This window comes from Vigna unguiculata, chromosome 1 (genome assembly GCF_037176805.1).
Source record: "Vigna unguiculata cultivar grain cowpea cultivar isolate G323 ecotype 2 chromosome 1, ASM3717680v1, whole genome shotgun sequence".
NCBI classification, from domain to species: domain Eukaryota; kingdom Viridiplantae; phylum Streptophyta; class Magnoliopsida; order Fabales; family Fabaceae; genus Vigna; species Vigna unguiculata.
Genome location: NC_140792.1, coordinates 41,205,944 through 41,225,156, shown reverse-complemented (window position 1 = coordinate 41,225,156; position 19,213 = coordinate 41,205,944). Strand labels below are relative to the sequence as shown.

The 19,213-nt window shown below is 29.1% G+C and overlaps 2 protein-coding genes across 3 annotated transcripts; one reads left to right on the top strand and one right to left on the bottom strand.

Moving 5' to 3' along the window:
- The first annotated feature begins 4,955 nt into the window (after nt 1-4,955).
- LOC114196146 (NAC domain-containing protein 2-like) lies at nt 4,956-6,572 on the top strand. The gene is made up of 3 exons (XM_028086700.2): nt 4,956-5,213; nt 5,342-5,628; nt 5,820-6,572. Exons 1-3 carry the CDS (start codon nt 5,042-5,044, stop codon nt 6,348-6,350), a joined length of 990 nt encoding a protein of 329 aa, XP_027942501.1. The 5' UTR covers nt 4,956-5,041; the 3' UTR covers nt 6,351-6,572.
- A 3,634-nt stretch (nt 6,573-10,206) lies between these two features.
- On the bottom strand, nt 10,207-12,700 carry LOC114190898 (syntaxin-71-like). 2 transcript variants are annotated; one of them, XM_085667078.1, is made up of 7 exons: nt 12,410-12,700; nt 12,169-12,292; nt 11,177-11,338; nt 10,981-11,066; nt 10,810-10,878; nt 10,664-10,708; nt 10,207-10,533 (listed from the first exon to the last, which is right to left on the bottom strand). In XM_085667078.1, the coding sequence occupies exons 1-7, from the start codon at nt 12,530-12,532 to the stop codon at nt 10,288-10,290; spliced, it is 855 nt and encodes a 284-aa protein (XP_085523204.1). In that variant the 5' UTR covers nt 12,533-12,700; the 3' UTR covers nt 10,207-10,287. The 2 variants fall into 2 exon arrangements, with proteins under 2 accessions (XP_085523204.1, XP_085523203.1); XM_085667077.1 differs by having other exon boundaries at nt 11,177-11,336; nt 12,139-12,549.
- Between the last annotated feature and the right edge of the window lie 6,513 nt (nt 12,701-19,213).

The following is a 19,213-nucleotide window of genomic DNA, read 5'->3' as shown; positions in this document are numbered from 1 at the left end:
AAATGTAATTATATAATATATATTATTAGCCAATTCAACAACTTTTGGCTTGACATATTTGGAGGTAGCTTTCCATGAAATCCATATTATATTGTATGTTTCCTCGTCTCAATGTATAATCGGTATCCTATGCTCACTCCCCAACATCTTCACAACAACACCACAAACATAATACAGATTCAAAACCCAGTGTCAAAATTAATAATTCTATAATTAAAATAGAATTTTGGAACTCTGGTAGGAGACATAAAAACATATTATATCCGACCAGATAACGACATAAGGAGCAACCCTCCATTCATCTTCTCTGCAACCTCCGCAATTCCAATGCTTAATTCTTTTTAATTAAATTATAATAATAATTCCCTCCCATCTATGCTTAGTTAATTGGTTTGCGATTGATTGTCATGTTGGATCGAAAGCTTATCATCTGACCAAAAACTATAACAATTTCGTGCCATGATTTGGTTTTAATACCAATCGTTGGATCGAACACTTATCACTTGACCAAAAATTATAGGTTTTAGTTAGAGCATAACTCTTTCTACTTAAGAGCATATGAATCCAAGTGTCATGATTCGATTGTGATTCGGTTCACTCAACCTTCACCACGAGACAATTACTGTCACCGGCAACATGCCACTGATAAACCTTTTAATATTTTTAAATTAACATCTTGTTACCCTAAAACACGTTTTAGAATAAGAATTTCAATCAACCTATTGGTCTTTGTTGGTGGTATAAGTTTTTGTGATCGTGAAATATCGTGTATATTTATATTAGTGTGTAAAGATTTTGGATTAGATGAAATATTCTCATGAAGCGTGAATGCTTTTTTTTTTTTTATTCTTTATATATAGTAGCAATTGTTTTTTGAAATTGAAAACTTAGCTTGTTTATAATCGCAATCATAGAGGAAATTATGTGAATCTATCATGATATTGGTAAAGTTACACACAACACAAAGGAGATTACGATGCCCGTACACTATTTTAGGTAATCTGTTAAGTGTATAATTTAAAACATTGCGTGTAGTTTTAGATGCCATTCTTTGAATACAAGACAAATCAGAAGCCTACTTTCAACATTTATACTTAGGTAAACAAATTGAAATAAATATAAATCTACCTATCACTTCTTGGTACTAATCACTTAAACTATTTTTTTTATATGTTGAATTTAAAGAGGAGGAGGTTCACCAAAAAATACAATAACAATAATATAACTTTTTGTATTATGATACCATACTAGTGCATTATTGTATATAGGATAACTTTTTATATATGGGTTAGAGTACCCCTTAAGTACTATTCTAATTTTAATTCATTCTTTGCTAATAAAAAAATAATAATAAGACTTGAATCCAATCACAGAAGGTATTGATATGATTCTCAATTCAAAATCTTAAAGTGATGAATTTATGAATCTTCATTCTTATATAATATTTTATTTTTCATTTCTAACCAATGTAAAATTTAGACTCACACTTACATTCATAACTATAATATGTTTTCAAATCCCTATTTTCATATACTAGACGTCTTTCTTACGTGATTCCAATATCACAATTGCTATTTTAATATCTGATATTTGTTTTCTAAAAAAGATAAAATAAAATGAACGACTAAATAAGAAAAGATAGGTGTATATGTTTAGGTTTTTACACGATCGCTTAGATGATTAAGAAACGAGGAGGAAAAAAAGCTAAAATACTAGCTAGTTCATTTAAATACAGACTTATTATTTGGTTCCAGCTTTTAATCTTTTTGTTAAATGGACTCATTAAATTGGAAATTTTTGTGAACCAATAATAATAATAATATAATTATTATTATTATTTTGTTATTATTTTATGTCTTTATTGACATATTTACATAATTAGCTTAATATTTATTTTACTTCTTTCTCAATATTTAAATGTTTATACTTTTTTAATGTAAGATAGGGATAATAATTTTTTGCATGGTTAGTGTTTGGTTTAGATGAAGTCTTTTATTATATTTTAGGCTTAATAGCATTTTGTCCTTATATTATCAATGTTTTTTCTTTATAGACTGAATGTGGTTTTTATATTCTTTAAAAAGACTTGAGGTGATCTTCTGTTATATCAATGTTAAAAATAAATAGAAGGAAACATTGTATAAATGTTACAAATGAGGACAAAAAATATTATTAAACCAAGATTTTATTATTTTATCAATTTAAATATATTTCTTATATGTTTTTTAAATAATAAGACCATTTTTCAACTCTTACTAATTTATATTTTGCATAATTTTTTTAATTACTTTTATTTTCTTATAGAAAATGTCATGGTCCAAAATTTTCATATTGTTTACTAAATCTTAGTTTATTAATTAGTTAGGAATCAAATAAAAACATAATTTACGAATCAATAAACTTAATATAATCCATTTAAACAAGTATTTAGAGTGTAGGGTTAAGATTTGAGTCAACTAATCTGGCTTGATTTACGAGTATAGAGTTTAAACGAATTAACCTTCAAAGTCCAAATGTGCGAACAATCATAGGTATTTGTTGGTAGTGGTAGAGTTTACAAGAGACATCTAACTCAATCTCACAAACTCAATTTGTAAGAAAAAGGATTGTACTCAGTTATATATTGTGAAATTGTTTTATTTTTAGTTGATTTGGGACTTCTAATTATTTTACATAAATATTAAATATCAATATTACAATGTAATTAAGTATATTATAATGACCTTGCAATTATTAGTCAAAATTTATCACTATTTGTTGATAAGATTGACTACACCATAAGGAATGAATTTTTGATGGAACAATGTTTTTTTTTAAATAATTAAATTACACGAGTACATTTGGATATCGCGATCCATATAGAAAAATAGAATAATAAAAAAAAAAGAAATACAAAAATATGGTTATTTTGTATTTGTGTTCAGGTGCCACAAATACTAGTTAAATATCGCTTTTAATAAAGATCCAAGTTGAAGTAGGATATAAATAGCTAATCAATTCTAACAAAGATTCCCATTTTTTTGTTATAGATTCTAGAATTAATTATTGATTTTAATACAAGTATGATAGCATTGTTAAACTTGTGCATTATTATTAGGTGACATATTTGATTGAGAGTATAGTGACATAGAAGGTGAAAAGAGGGGTGTCTATTAAGGAGAGAACAAGAATCTGGAGATTGAAATGAATTGATTAGTTCCAAGAAGAAGAAACCAAATTACAGAATCAAGTTGGTCTTATTGTGTTTATTCACCTTTCCTTCATCTTCTATTTCTTGGACTTTTCTGCAATCACGCCAAATGCAACCATCCTTCCCCTTCATGCCCTTTTTTAGAAATATCTGACACCTCCATTATTATTTACTCATCCAACCTTGCAACACAATCTTTTGCCATCTCAAGATTTTCAAGTACATTTTTTTTTTCATTCAATATTTTGTTGTTTAATTTAGATGATTTTTTTTTTCAGTTGGAAACTAGTTAGAAGTACAATATTTTGTAAAACTAGTTAGAAGTACAATATTTTGTAGTGTGTTCTGGTACTTTATAGTAGCTTCTTACAAATATGTACGTGATATGTGAAATAATACGAGATATTCAGAATGGTCAATTATGTATATAGTGGTTCATTTGTCAATCAATTTTATAATTGTTACATAAATTTTGATACTATAATATATAATGGACAACAATGTATTAGTTAACTACTACTCTGTTAGGATAAAGAACTCCATAAATTTCATATGTGCTATGTGTTTTTGGTCATCAAGTTTGCTTTCTTCTATGATATACTATACCATTAAGAATTAAAGGATGAATATTAGAAAGGAAAAAACACGTTAAATAATTTTTCATTATAGTAATATATACTATCAAGTATCATTGAATATCAAAAACTTATCGCGCGAAATCCTATGTTTTTAGAACGGGTTGAGGACGTTGGTATTGTTGATGTAAAAGAAGTTATTTATTGGAGTTTATTAAGAACGATGTTTCGGGCTTCGAGAATACAATGAGATCTAACTAAAGTGGATAATTATGAATGTTACCAAGAATTTAAATGGGTTCAATCACAAAAAGAATTACAAACTCTTATTTTTCATGTAGTTTACATTTACACTCAAGTTAGTGACAACTTAAGGTAGGTTGTTCTTATGTGAAGACGATTTTTGTGTGATGATTTCACTTTTCATCTTTTGTTCTGATGGATGAGTTCATTTATAATGTCATTTTCTACCATAACGACTTATCTTGTTTTTCAAACAAAAATTTCAATTAACTCTATTTTACAAATTTAACTTCAAATGAACTCTGAAATACAAAAAAAAAACGTTTAAAAATATATTCGCAAGTGCTGCTGTTGCCATACACGTTACAAATTCATGAGATGTTGTGGCCTCTCGTGAAAATTATCATAAGCTAATTGAGATCTGGGAATTTCTCCCATGCTGCTCCGCAAAACCAAATCAAATCCAAGCAACAACGTTGTCAGAATAATGGAACACCCCTGCGCCATCTCAGGGATGTGACTTTCGCCGGACATTCCTATGAATATGCAATCATCTGAAGTTTCTGGGCCACTAACATATTTTAATTTTCAAATACAACTATACTGTCTGAAACGTGAGACATATTAGCAAATTGATTTAGAAATATTGATAATTTAAAGCTGAAAGTTGACAAACTTTGCCTTTGATGAAGCCTCAAACCGAGCTGTATCCTATGTATGATTCAACCTGATTTTGTTGCCACCCAGAACTCAATCTTTTGGCTAAATTGCTAAGCAACCTTGCTGATGAAATTATAGATACCCTTTGAAGTATGTTGGTCATTCAACATGGGACAAACGCGTTGCTTTCAAAGTCTCTTTCCCCACACCTATTATAGAATAATTATCCCTGTCTGCATGACCAAGCAATATATATATATATAAACACCATGCACAGTAGTTTCAAGCTTACACCCTTTTTGAGCGAAAATATCGGCAACTGGTTGATGCATTTTCTAGGTTGTTCCTCCAGAGGCATTGTATCTTTATATTCATGGACAAAGATGGTAATTCAGAAATCCAACTCCCTCCTGGGTTTAGATTCCACCCTTCTGATGAAGAGCTGATCATTCACTATCTGAGAAACAAAGTGACATCATCACCTCTTCCTGCCTCATTCATAGCAGAAATAGATCTTTACAAGTATAATCCATGGGAGCTCCAAAGTCTGTGTTAGCAATTGCAGTGATTTAGTTTTTGTTTCATTGTTTTCTGGAAAGTATTATTCATCCAGTGAGATAAAGCGTGTGTTGTTATTCATCTTAAAGTAATATAGGTTTTGAATTTTGAACAGGTAAGGCTTTGTTTGGGGAGGATGAATGGTATTTCTTTACTCCCAGAGACAGGAAGTATCCCAATGGAGTGAGGCCTAATAGAGCAGCTGCTTCTGGTTATTGGAAAGCTACTGGCACTGACAGACCCATTTTTTCTTCATGTGGAATGAAGAATATTGGAGTGAAGAAGGCCCTTGTGTTCTACAAGGGTCGAGCACCAAAAGGATCTAAAACTGATTGGATCATGCACGAGTACAGGTTGCACAATTCCATGAACTTCATTCCACAGCAAAGAGGATCCATGAGAGTATGTCAACAATAGCATGATTTCAATTTTCCATATTCTAAGTGGTTTTCTAGGTTTTTTTACATAGTATATGGGCAAATTTGTACAAGATGTGTAAAAAAACCAGTGGGTGCTGTCAACAATTTGTGGCTAAAGTGATACAATATATCAGGTTTTGAAACTTGTTTTTGTTTTTTCTCCATGTGCTGCAGCTGGATGAGTGGGTGCTGTGCCGGGTCCGACAGAAAACTAGCAGCACAAGAAGCATTTGGGAAGACTCTATTTATGAAGCACCAACCCACTTTGAAGAGATGAATGAGAACTCAAATCCTGAACCAGCCAAAAATTGTGTGCATAATGAATATCCAATGTTGCCTTATATTCTCGCTTCTCAGAGTTCTGTGTCTGATTCTATTGGCGTAGCCTCAGGCTCGGGCTGTGGTTGTAATGATGATGGAAAAGCATATGCTTCATTGCATAATAAGAACTCGAATGTAATAATTGGAGCACCGTTTATGACACCTCAGGGTTTGTTTAATCCACTGAAGAGAAAAAACATTGAAGAGAAGGAGTTGGACTTGTATGCTTCACTCAATAAAAAACTAAGCGAAGAACTTGATGTTGGGAAAGAAAAACTCGAGCGTGATCTGAACAAAGACTACAATTTTAATAACTTGGAACACTGGAGTTCCATCATACAACCCCAAGAGCTTAATATCGTAGCCTTTTCGAAATATGCATGAACTGTTCAGAGATCATGCTTTTTTGTGTGCATGGGAAGACGACAGTGAATTCTGTATGTAAATAAGAAAAGATGCAGTTGGGTTTTGTTCATGCATTGTGATTATTTTTTTTCAGTATGCAGAAATGTGGAGAGCTGAAAAGTAGCATCATATATGGTGCAATTGAGTTGGTGATTGTATCATGTTTCGAAATTAATTTATGGAAATTGAAGTATTTGCCAATCCTGTCTTATTTTCATGTATGATAAAAATGTTATTCGAACGTTCTGAAGATTTTCTCTACACAGGAAAACTACAGTTTTGAAAATATATTCTTCTGTCCAATGTAATTAAGTTCAACTATATATCAAATTCTATTCAAAAATATTTATGAATATGTAAATCAATGGTTAAATTTTTTGCATAAAATAAAATGAATAAAAGATAAATTAAGAGAATGAATATAATCAACAGTCATAAAAAATAATTTAAGTCTCAACCATATAATACATAGAATTTACTTGGATATAATCATGAACAATCCTAAGAAAGTTTATTGTTTTTATGTAAATTCTCTATCATAAATATTGTCTATTTAAAGCTTATATGTTCAACAACACCAATATTAGGTCTACGCAGAAATAAAACAAAATAAAATCATGTTGGACACATAGACCGCAAAGCAGACCAATATAACTGTGCTATTATGCTATTTGGAGTGTGATTTCATTCAGAATATCCTTTCACATGTATAAAACACCTAAAAAGTAAAAGTAAAATAGAAATATATTAAAAGAAGAATTTTAAATTTAACACGACTTATTACATAATTTTTATCTTAGAAAATAAATTTAAATTTAATTCAATCTAACAAAAGTTTATTTGAAAAACAAAATTTATATCTATTTATATATCATAATAATTTGATAATAACTTACAAAAAAACATGAAATCTTTGACAAAATAAAAATATGCAAGATAAAAGTTTAAATAATATATTATGCAACTAACCCTAAATATACTAAATAATGGAGTGAAAATTTCCATATGATAAACTAATTTCAATTTCCTAAATCAAATTTATTATTTAAAAAAAGTACTCTTATCTATGAACTTAAGCATTACTCCTTAGATATAATTGAGAAAAAATTTTAAAATAACAATATTACATGAAAACAAAAATATTAAATAAGTTTTAACTACTACTATTAATCCATACTAATTTGGCATATTGCTACTTGTCTGAATGGTGCAGTTTTATTGGAAATATCTTGCATGTGGAGTGACGAGTTCAGCTACAACAACCACGCATGCCTGCAAACTTTCTGGATGAATATCAATTAGGAATCATTTGCCGGCCACCTGATGAAGACTTGGGAGTAAGAAAACAACGCAACACCTTCTTCAGTCTCTGTCTAATGCTGCACTTTAAACTTTTAAAGGTATTGGTTTAATATTCGTAAAATAAAAACTGGCATTAATGTTTTTTTTTGTTATAGATAATCCATCTTAATTTGCTATACACAAGTGTCAATACAAATACAAATTCGCACTGTGACATAATTTAGTGGCATCTTGAGTCTGTATAAAGGACAAGTGCATCTCTTAAGTAGCAGGAACAAGTGCAAAATATTGATTTAAAAAAAAAAACAGATACGAGTTACACCACGATAGTACCAAGAAAATACAAGAGATAGAGATATGCCATACAAATTGATCCGATGATCTGTCTTCTGTGCCGTATCATTTCTTTAGCACACTGCAATAAGAGCACAGAAAGTCAGTGAAGGTATCCAAGAAGAAAAAGGAAACACACAAGATTAGTAAAAAACATCTCAAACACGAGTCCAAATTTTTTGTTGAATTGTTGAGTGTTTCAGTGTTTTCTTTTACTGAACATTAAAAATAACGGAACGATGATACTTTAAAACAAAATTTAATATATTCTAAAATTTTAAAATCCGTATCTACCTGTGTATTTTGAAAATACAGACGAATGATATATAAAAACATAGTAAAGAATCCAAATTTCTCAAACACGTATATATTAAGGATCTCACCAATCCTATCAGGAAAGAAACAAGAAGTAACCATCTCAAAAATTTGAGGATTTCATATATGTGTGTAGTATCAGGACACAATATCTTTCAACAACATTACATTTGAAATTGAATGCACAGTAGCTCTTTTATATTTAAAGTGAATGTAAGTGACGCTGTAAAAGATACATTGACATTATTGCCCCAAGACTAACAAATCAAAGAGATTTATACTCCCTCTTATAAAGTCAACAAGATCCTTGTATATATAGCCAAGCTAAGCTTTTTTTATCTGCTGGTATCATTACTAACTTCTCAGAAGTCAGAAATTCCTTTGAGAGAAGTTGGAAAATAACCAATTCAAATTATAGTTCTAGTTTTACTATACAAGTTCTTATGCAGTAAGCCATAGCGAAAGTGAAACAAATACACAAGTATTTGATACACTATTTATTATTTAACTAGAACACCAGCAAATAATCTAGAGAAACATCCATCAACATAACTTTATAATCGATGCACTTGTGTAGAACTTCGGGCTTCTCCCCTCGGATGTAATGAAGCCTTAGATAAACATATATATTCCTCTGTTTTCAAAGGAATGCCTATTCAAACATAATGCAGACCAAAAATTCCTCCCAATTAAAGCAAAGAATTCCAGTAGAGTTGGGGAAACATTTTTTTATTATGATAAAGATAAAGGATATCTTGGTATGAATTACAACGAAAAGAGATACGTGAAAGTTGAATATCAGAAAAAAAGTAAAGTGGCCGCTGGGAATAATGTATATAGTAAAGGTGCATTGCCATGAGTACAGGTAAGGAAATAAAGATTCCTTGGTTTTACAAGAAGTTTAAAAAAATATTTATTTCCTGGTATAAGTTATCATCAGGAAAAAAAAAAGGTCCCCAAGTTCTAATGGATTTTCATTCCCGCACGTATGTCTGGAAAGATGCATTTCCATGCGTAGTAAAGGGAATAAAACTTTTATTCAAAACTTCTAAAATACGTAATACCCACGTATTTCCCACATAAATTTCTCAAGAGACACTCCACTTCCCGTATGGTAGGCATGTATTCAAATGTAAGTTATGATTCATCTAGGGTAGCTTAACTTTACATTCTTTTATGCTTAATCTTGTAACAATAATTTGACTATGTTACAGAATAATTGCCGATGTGGTTATTTTTGTGTCATAACTCCTGCAGTAATTATTTATCTTCGGCATGCAGTAATAATAATAATAATAATAATAATAATAATAATAATAATAATAATAATAATAATAATAATAATAATAATAATAATAATAATAATAATCATAATAATAATAATAATAATAATAATAATACAAAGTAACCAAAATATTGTTTCTTATTTTGTATTTTGATGTTACCGGTAACTTTACGTCTTTACCAAGCAATAAATATATAAAAAATAAGTAAAAGAACGAAAAGTACTGCATATTAAAAAGATTGATTCCTCTCAAATAATACTTCAACATAAACACTAATCTATATTAACTTTTGAAAATGGAGTATTTAAATAGTATTTTCTATAATAGAGGGCAATTTGAGGACTGCAAAATATATTCTCTGGAACGTGTATTTCCAGGAATTTCTATTGTTAACCAAACACATTATATTTCGAATGCCAAGAATCTATTTCCAATTATCAATTTTAGGAATGAACTTCATACCATGAAGAACAAACGCCCTCTAAAAGGAACGTGTAAAGAATGCTTTTATATTAGGAAACCATGCACCAATTTCTAACTTCAGATGTTTAAGTTTACAGGGCAAAAAGGTTTAAATATGAACCTTAAAATTTCCACGCTATCAAATTTCCAGTATTCAGGTAAACAGAGACTTAGCAGTAGACAATATATGAACTGAGAGAAAAGAGAAGGGGTACGACTTACTTGTACAAATAGGCAGCAATTCCCAAAATTATAATCAATAAAACAATATCAATACAAAAGTTTCGACTGGACTGAAGCTGGACGAATACCAAAACTATATAAGATTCAACATAAAATTCATCACTGACGCAATTAGAAACTGATGAAAATTTAAGAATAAGATTTTCAGTCAAAAAGACTTGGTTCACTGTGTCTCGAAGTCTAACATTGGTATTTTTAAGGTCGGAAGATGCCTTGTCCACCTATAAAGACAAAAAAATAAAAAAAAAAATCAGTGGCCTGTTAACTTCAACTTCCTAATTCTAGTTTCAAAAAAAAATGATTTCCATGATTTGGAGCTTATGGGTAGAGGCAGAAATTGACAAATCTCACCTCAGCATCAATCTCATCCATCAGTGGTACTTGTCTATCCAGTTCCTGCACTTGTCCCATAAATAATGAGCTTAAATGCGAAAAAAAAAACATGGGAATGCATATATGCACAACGGAATAAAGACAAACATAACAGGGAAACTGACCTCATACATATCATGTGCCATGTTTTTCAAAGTATCCAATCCTTCGGCTATCATATCCAAACCTTGATCCTAAGAATGGTTCATATAACGAGATTTGAATGAAACCATTTCTGGAACAACATTGGCTAGAAAAATTCAGTCTCTCTGGTCACAAAGCCAAAAGTTACTTACCAGTTTCATTTTACGCATTTCATACTCCTGCCTAAATCGACTTGATTCTTCAGTTTGATGGAAGTATTCTTCATCAAATTGTCCATCTGAAATTAGCAAGATACACAAAATTGAATGGAGGACCATCAATTACAAAGTCTCCCATTTATAAACCACTACGATTGAATCACTATAAGACATGGATCACTTCAATTACCTGAATCAAATTTAATTCCAGGACGTGAGGAAGAAGCTGCCCAACTTCCCGTTTGTCTGGGTACTGCAGGGGTCCCATCTGGGATAGCTTGAATCCTATCCGGCAATGCAAGAACCAAACCGTTACGGGCAGCAAATTCTTGTGATGAAAGCCCCTTTACCTGCGATTATACATTGTACCATGCATTGGAAAAATGTATAGCCTGATCAATAATTTTGAACATCTGTCTGCCAGTATGTCAATTATTGTGAAAAAAGGACAGTCGAACTATTGAGAAACATACATGCCAAATAAAATAAGTCAACATTTTCTGGAAATAGTGAAAACTACATATAGAATCAACAACAAACCTACCTCATCCTCCAAGATGGATAGGTGAAAAAGAAATTGGATTTTTTTCCCTTTAATCTGTCTTCTGATTGCCAAATTTTATTATAAAGCACCTCAAGTAGATTAAATAAATTATCATTTCAGATAACATGTGATTAGCTAGCTTAGAGCTGATATCTTGACAATCTCACTTCTTTTATACAATTATCCTACAACTATTTTTATTAATTTTTTCATTCAATAATTTAATTTACATTTTCGTTAAATTTCTAAATTTAATATTATATTATTAAAAGTGAGTTGTCATCTGTTTGTAATAGAAAAAAAAAAAATAGATGGCGAAGTATCTTTTTCCTATCTAGAAATCTCGATGACTGCATAAATAATCAATTTACTCCTCACTTCAGATGAAAGTGCCAATTACAGAATTATTCACTATTCACAACTACAATACTTTACTAATTTAATCAATCAGAACTAGAACAGATATCATATGCAATGAATGCAATTCCTGGTTCTCACCTAAATCGTAAAAAATGCATATAACGAAGTCAAAAAAGTTAACAGAATCCCGCAAAGGAAAAAAGCAGAAGTCAAATAAAACAAAACAAAGAGCACCGTGCAAATGATACCAAGAAGCAGAGAAAGCGAAGAACCATCCTTTTTCATAGCCAAATTCTGCAACTTGGGAACCTCCTCCAACAACCTAGCCTTAGTACGACGAATCTCGGCATTGATAGCTACAGTAGACGCCTTACTTTTCTCCTTGGAAGCGGTTTCTGCTGTCTGCACAAGATTGACTCTACATACTATCACATTGGACACATTTAAAAGTTTCAAAAATGTCATGAATTAGGGTACAGATTCCCACATGAATTTAGTAACGAATTTGAAAAGAGTGACCTGAAGTAAGGCCTCGATTTCGACATCGACGGAGATATTGGAATCCCTTTGTTTTTCGACGTCGTATTTATCGTACTCTTTACAGATGAAATCAACTCTGGTGAGAATGTCGATGACACTCATGGCGTGACTCTGGTGTTGTTACTTCGGAACTTTTTCCTTTTTCCGAATATTGGTTAGTAAGTGTTGTAGACTCCACTGTTACACCTCCATCCCTTTGTTGAACTCAACGCCGTCCAGCCTGTAACAACCATAAACACCAACTTCTTAACTGTTTTCATGTTTCACACAGTGACCATTGTCAAGATCAAAGTAAAGAAATGATGTACTAAGAAATTGTTTACACTTTTAATATGTTTTCATGCAAAAAAAAAATCTTAATAAAATCAAGATAATAATTTCAAAAAGAAAATGGAAAATGAATAATAGAAACTGCTAACCTAATTTCTTTCTATGATTCACAGATACGATATGTGTATCAGATACCACACGATACTTGATTATTTTCAAAATCATAGAATAAGATACGTGATAGATATATGATGATGAATATTGAAAAATGTACAATAATTCTTACAAACAAATAAATATATGATTGTATGATTGTTAATATGTGAATCTAAATTTTCTAATTAGAGACAAATTATTTTAGTAACCAAAACTTGGTAGTTAATATTAGTGACCAATTTAAAAATCAATTCATAATTAAAATTATTATAATTATCAATTTAAAGTCTAATTATAATTTTTTTGAACTATTCTAATTCTCAATTTGGTCACTATATAGTGATTAATTATTTTTTCACTCAAATTTGTCACTATTCAACAATTTTATTGTATTGTACTATGACTTTATAAATTAGATATTTCATTCGGTAAAGTATCAGATACGATACGTGTCAAACATGAATACGTGACCTAGGGATGTCAACGGGGCATGTAGTAGCTCCCTCGTACTCTACCCGCTGGATAAATATTCGCCTCGTACCCGTACCCATATCCGCCGGGTATCCGTTATGCAGGTACCCACCTATTTTTTTTATATCTGCGGATATCCATGGGTACCCGCGGGTATTTACAAAAATATTTTAAAAAAACAAATATTTAACCATAATTAGTGCTTTGATCAATAAGTCCCCTCTCTCTGATTGATTCTTCAAAAATAAACAAATAAAAAATCGCTAACAATTTATAATGTAATTTATCTTTCAATGAAATATTAAAGAAATTACTAACTTCATCAATCTCCACTCCTTGCAACATTGTATAAAGTTTCATGTTGTCCAATTTTAATCTAGAAGAGCCTAAAAACATAAGAAGTTCATTACAAATTTCTAAGAATCACTTAATTAAAATATCTAAGTAAGAGTGTTAATTTAATTACCTTCCATGTTGGTCCATAACCAGTCTTGGAGACACATCAATGCCTCCCCAGTATGTATCTGGAAGTAATCTACTCCGCTATGGGATAAGAATCCGATCACCATTATTAAATGAAGACTCATAATGTTTTTTACTAATATATATATATATATATATATATATATATATATATATATATATAAGGGTATTTTCTGAATTAAAGTTTAGCGGGTATGAGTATCCACGGATACGGATACTATGATACCCGTACCCGCCCCATTAACATGCATGTATAAAAAATACTTGTATCTACGGGTAGCGGATATTCATTTTAAATATCTGTTTCCTACCGTTGCGGGTTTTATCCACAGATACCTGCGAGTACGGATTTTTTTGACGTAACCTAAGCAGTGCATCATAGATTTCTTTCAATCAAAATAATAATAATAATAATAATAATAAAAATAAAGGGTGATTTCCAATCTAAGAAAATTAGCATCCAAGAATCATAATTTTCATTTTCATGTTTATAAATAAACTCGACAATAGTTTTAATTATATGGGAAATGAAATCTGACATTTTTGTTTATAAAAATATCTGACTTTTTTTTAATGAGAAATATAAGATATGGTTTGCAATATAAAAAAAATACTTAATATATGTTTAGAATATAGAGTATAAAATTAGAATTAAACTTTAGCTTTTGAAGTAAAAGTTATTATAATTTTTAAAATTACAGTTTTATGTTTAAATTTCATGGAATTATACATTACAAAAGTTTTTTTATTTATTTATGTAATTCATGGAACATCAATTACATAAATTAAGTACACTTATTTAATTTTTCGTATATCATCTAGTCAGAAACATAAAATATTAAGTGAATCATAACCAATCAACTATCACCTTTTTCCTCTCTTTCAAATCAAATCACACACTTATAAACTTTTCTTTTCATTCTCTTTTTCGTAATTTAAACAACCTCAATTCTCACTTTACTTCTCTTATTTTCTTTTTTTCCTTTCACAATTTCTTATTTCCATCATCTATTCACACAAAAGCCAACAAAAACCAAAATTATCCTTGTTCAAAAATGAGTTTAATGTATCAAAATATTTTTTTAAAAAAACAATTATTCAAACGTGCACTTATTTCATTGGATGGAAGAGATGTTTAAACATTGTCAACTTATATTTGTTATCACTGCTACTAAATTTCTTAATCAATGTTACTCTTTAAAAATTCTCATTGCGTAATATACATGTATAAATACAATTTATTCCTGTGACACAGAAGAATAATTTATTTATTATATTAATATTATTCACAGATCTATATATATATATATATATATATATATATATATATATATATATATATATATATATATATATATATATATATATATATATATATATATATATATATATATATATATATATATATATGTAAGTTCACTTACTTACCTAAGCAAGCACATATCTCGCTCGTACGTGAATCAATTTGAATTAGTTGAAAACTTTAACTTCATATCCTTTTATATAGATGACATGAATCTTGAACTAAAAAAATTAGGATTTTCATTTCGTGTGTTAAACTAATTATAGAATAATGACTTCTACCATAAAAAGAAAAATTGTAAGAGAAATCCATGGTTCAATCATTGCCCCCCCCCCCCCCCCCCCCCCCCCCCCCCCCTTTGTTTGAATTTATCAAAATAGAGGAAAACGCCAAAATATTAAAAATTTATATTTCTTTGATTTGAGAAATAGAAAAGAGAAATTTCATAGATTTAGAAGAGACGTTTGTTTGATGATATACCTTTTAGGAATGACATTTTTAGAAATGTAATATTTATGAATCTGATCTTCGTGAAATGTTTATTTAGTATTTAAGGACTTACATGAAAATACCACATAATTTTGTTATATATAAAGTGATATCAATGTGACTTAAATCTTACATCATTTGGTTAAGTGACACAAATCACTATTATTTGTGCTAAACAATATTAGTTAAAAAAATGTTTTTTATGAACATGTTTTATATTAATATTTAATGATTTCTGAACAAAAAAGTTATATTTACTTAAAATCTAAAATAAACACACAAATGAAAAAAGTAATAACGGTTTAAATCAATCTCATAAAATTGTAAGAAAAAATTTTCATCTCATTTATATAATATAATATAAAATTATCTTATCTCTAATCAATACAAGATTTCCCATCATTAAAATATCTTTCTAAAACTCGTACAAAATTGTGAACATGAAATTCTTAAATTTACCTTTTCAATAATTGTATTTGATATATGTTGAGACAAACACTACCACCAAAAGAACTTTCCAGGAAAAAAAACCTGAGGATGTGACCATAAATTTTCTAAGACTCAATCTCATAAATTCTAACTTTTGCAGCTTCTCTGCCATCAATTACTCATTCACTCTCAATTCTCAACCATCACTTTAATTAAATCTAAAGTCTAAACACGAAAGTCATTGGCATGGAAAAAAACATAGATTGTTTTTCCAACAAGAAAGATAGGAATCCACCACTTGAATCACAAGTCATACCAATCAACCTCTCCAATACAATAATACTTGATAATAAAGATAAATAAATTTATCTACATTACCTTTAGATCCTCGTCACAGTCATGATCTTGTACAATTTTGTTCTTGTCATGGCACAAAACCACAACCCCTCCAAGGTCCAAGAAATAGTGTTCATGGGGTTTTGATTGGAAATTGAAGTTCACCACCAACTCCAAAACTTCTCAAATAGGTTAATGTTAGAGTTTGGGGTTAGACATCACTTTAAATTTTGATTGCTAAGTTATGTGATATCCCAAAGTCTTAAATTTATCATATAATATTAAGAAATAGATTTTAAGTTCAAATTTATAAATTCAGTTTATAAGACGAAGTTTACACTCACTTATATACTATGAACATATCTTATCGATGTGGATCTTCAACACACATTTTTGTGTCGAAACATATACATCTTGAATGTGAGATTAGACATTAACAGATGATCTGATAGATGTATGATAGCAGATGACAATATAGACCCAACAAACAATAAATCTTTCCATATCAGATATTACAATGGACCAAACAAATAATAAATCTCATTAGGATAGACTCTAATTAAGAACTCTGATATTGATACAATATTAAAAAGTGAACTTCAAATCAATCATATGAAAAATATTATCAAAAGAAAAAAATAACATAGTTTTCAACTTTTGCATTAAAGTCCAAAACTTCTCACCATACATTAAAATTTTCAACTTTTGCTGATGGAAATCGTTCCATCAATAGCTGATATCTCAGTTGATTTTTTAGTTGTGGTTTATTTTAAATTTTTATTTTTGATTAAATTTGAAAATAGATATTTTAATACTTTAAATTAATTACTGAATTTAGTAGGACGGGTTAGTAGTCCCCCTAACAATAACTGATTTTAGTCGTTTCCAAACTTTAGTTATTGCGAAAGTAGCTGAAGGATTGGGTCAATAAAATACGCTAGCCACCCACAAATACAACGTAAATAGTGATGGTGTGGCTAACATTAAAAAATGCATTTGTTTTTTAACGGAGGACAAAGAAATTATAAATTTATATTTTTATAATACACTGATTATCACTAATTTTAATATTTTAAAATATATTTAAAATATTTAAAATATTAATACAGTGTATTTTTAATATCCAATCAAAAATAACACCAAATAAATCAGTAAAAAATCTAAATTCAGAAACTAGACACGCATCTTTTGTATTTATGGGATGTTTTGTTGAAATTATAGGTAAAAAAAAAAAACTCAAATATGTTCCTCTTGGTTTGATAAAACTAAATTCGTATTCCACTAAGCACATTGCAAATTCGCAAACGAAAAAGTAAATGGAACCTTTCTTGCTGATAAAAAAAATGGAACCTTTCTGATTAATGCTTCTTATAGAGATATTTTCAACGGAGGCATTGGCCAAACCAAAACTAATGCATATATTCTCATTTTTTGACTATTCTTTGTGAACAAGGTCCGTTATTTTTGTCAATTTTTAAAGTAAAAATGTTCTTTTTCTTCTTCATTCCCTTTATTTATAATTGACATTATGATCAAAATAACGAGGGATCCAAGAATAAAAAAAAAAGAATTTTACTTTTTTGAGTTAAATGCTTTGAGTTTTTTAATAAGAGATGAAGCATTGTGTCGACATGTCATGGCCAGAATAATTTGAGACAAAAAAACGTGCCAAATTTTTTGAACAATGGTATTTGACACGAAAATATTTTTACATCCATTTAATATTACTTTTCACCATTTTTTTAATATAAAAATTAAATTTTATTAAAACCATTTTATCTCTATAAAAACTATTAAATAAAATCAAATAACTTTTTCTTATTTTTAATAACCACTTACATGTTTTTAATAAAAACCATCATGCAACATCATTTCATGTGATATGTTAATAAACAAGTGAACTTGGTTAAATACTATGGTAATACTTGATTATAACTTGTTCTATAATTACAAAGTAAATTTACACTACTTTGTAATTTACAATAATATTTATTTAACTACCATAACATTCATCATTATTGGCAAAATTTACAATAAAAAATAAATATAATTTATCTTTTTTCTAAATATTGTTGTACTTATTAATTTTTACTAACATTAACTTTTAGTTGTTGAAAATAATTGATGAATCGGCTTTAAAATAGAATTGTAAATCAAGTGAAGTTGGACAAAAATTACACTCTAAATTGAAATATATAATTTCGTGCGTGAAAAATAGTAAATTTTGAAAATAGAAAAGGTTTTCTTAAGTAAAAAAAAAAACCCAAGATCTAACTTATGTGTAATCTGGAACTTTTCACTGTTAAAAAATGCAAATAATAACCTCATACCTCTCTGTAACATTCTCCCATTTCCGTAGAAATGAAATTTCAAGTTGACAACAAAAAAATATTTAAAAGTAGTTGACAATTATTTTAATATACAATTTTTCTAAACAGTCGTACAACCGCATATTGAAAACAAAAAAAAAAACTTATTTTTTATTTTTCATTTATTTTAGCATGCACAATTAAAATACTTTTATTTATTTTACTCTTTTATAAATAAATTACATTTTTATTTTAACTTCTTCATGACAGTTATAAAATTAACATTCTTATGGGTGATGTCATCACGGCATCATAATAATGTAATCATTAAAGAATTCATGGAAATAAAATAAATAAAAATTTAGTTACCTTTTTCGTCCTAATTTCCTTAATGTTTGTTGCGAATGATCCTCGTTTTTACCATATGTTTAAAATGGTTCTTATTTTCGTAGTGGATGATCATCATTTTTACCAAATGTTTAAAATAGTCATCATTTTCACAATTCGTGTTTAATTTAGTCATTTTCTGTGACGCCG

What these genes read in the sequence shown, in the direction of transcription:
- LOC114196146 (XM_028086700.2), top strand. Translation starts at nt 5,042, where the DNA reads ATGGACAAAGATGGTAATTCAGAAATCCAACTCCCTCCTGGGTTTAGA. An exon ending in TAATCCATGGGAGCTCCAAA is followed by an intron (nt 5,214 to 5,341) that starts GTCTGTGTTAGC and finishes AATTTTGAACAG; the next exon opens with GTAAGGCTTTGTTTGGGGAG. An exon ending in AGCAAAGAGGATCCATGAGA is followed by an intron (nt 5,629 to 5,819) that starts GTATGTCAACAA and finishes CATGTGCTGCAG; the next exon opens with CTGGATGAGTGGGTGCTGTG.
- LOC114190898 (XM_085667078.1), bottom strand. Translation starts at nt 12,532, where the DNA reads ATGAGTGTCATCGACATTCTCACCAGAGTTGATTTCATCTGTAAAGAG. An exon ending in AAATCGAGGCCTTACTTCAG is followed by an intron (nt 12,293 to 12,409) that starts GTCACTCTTTTC and finishes AATCTTGTGCAG; the next exon opens with ACAGCAGAAACCGCTTCCAA. An exon ending in TGGATGAGATTGATGCTGAG is followed by an intron (nt 10,534 to 10,663) that starts GTGAGATTTGTC and finishes TTGTCTTTATAG; the next exon opens with GTGGACAAGGCATCTTCCGA.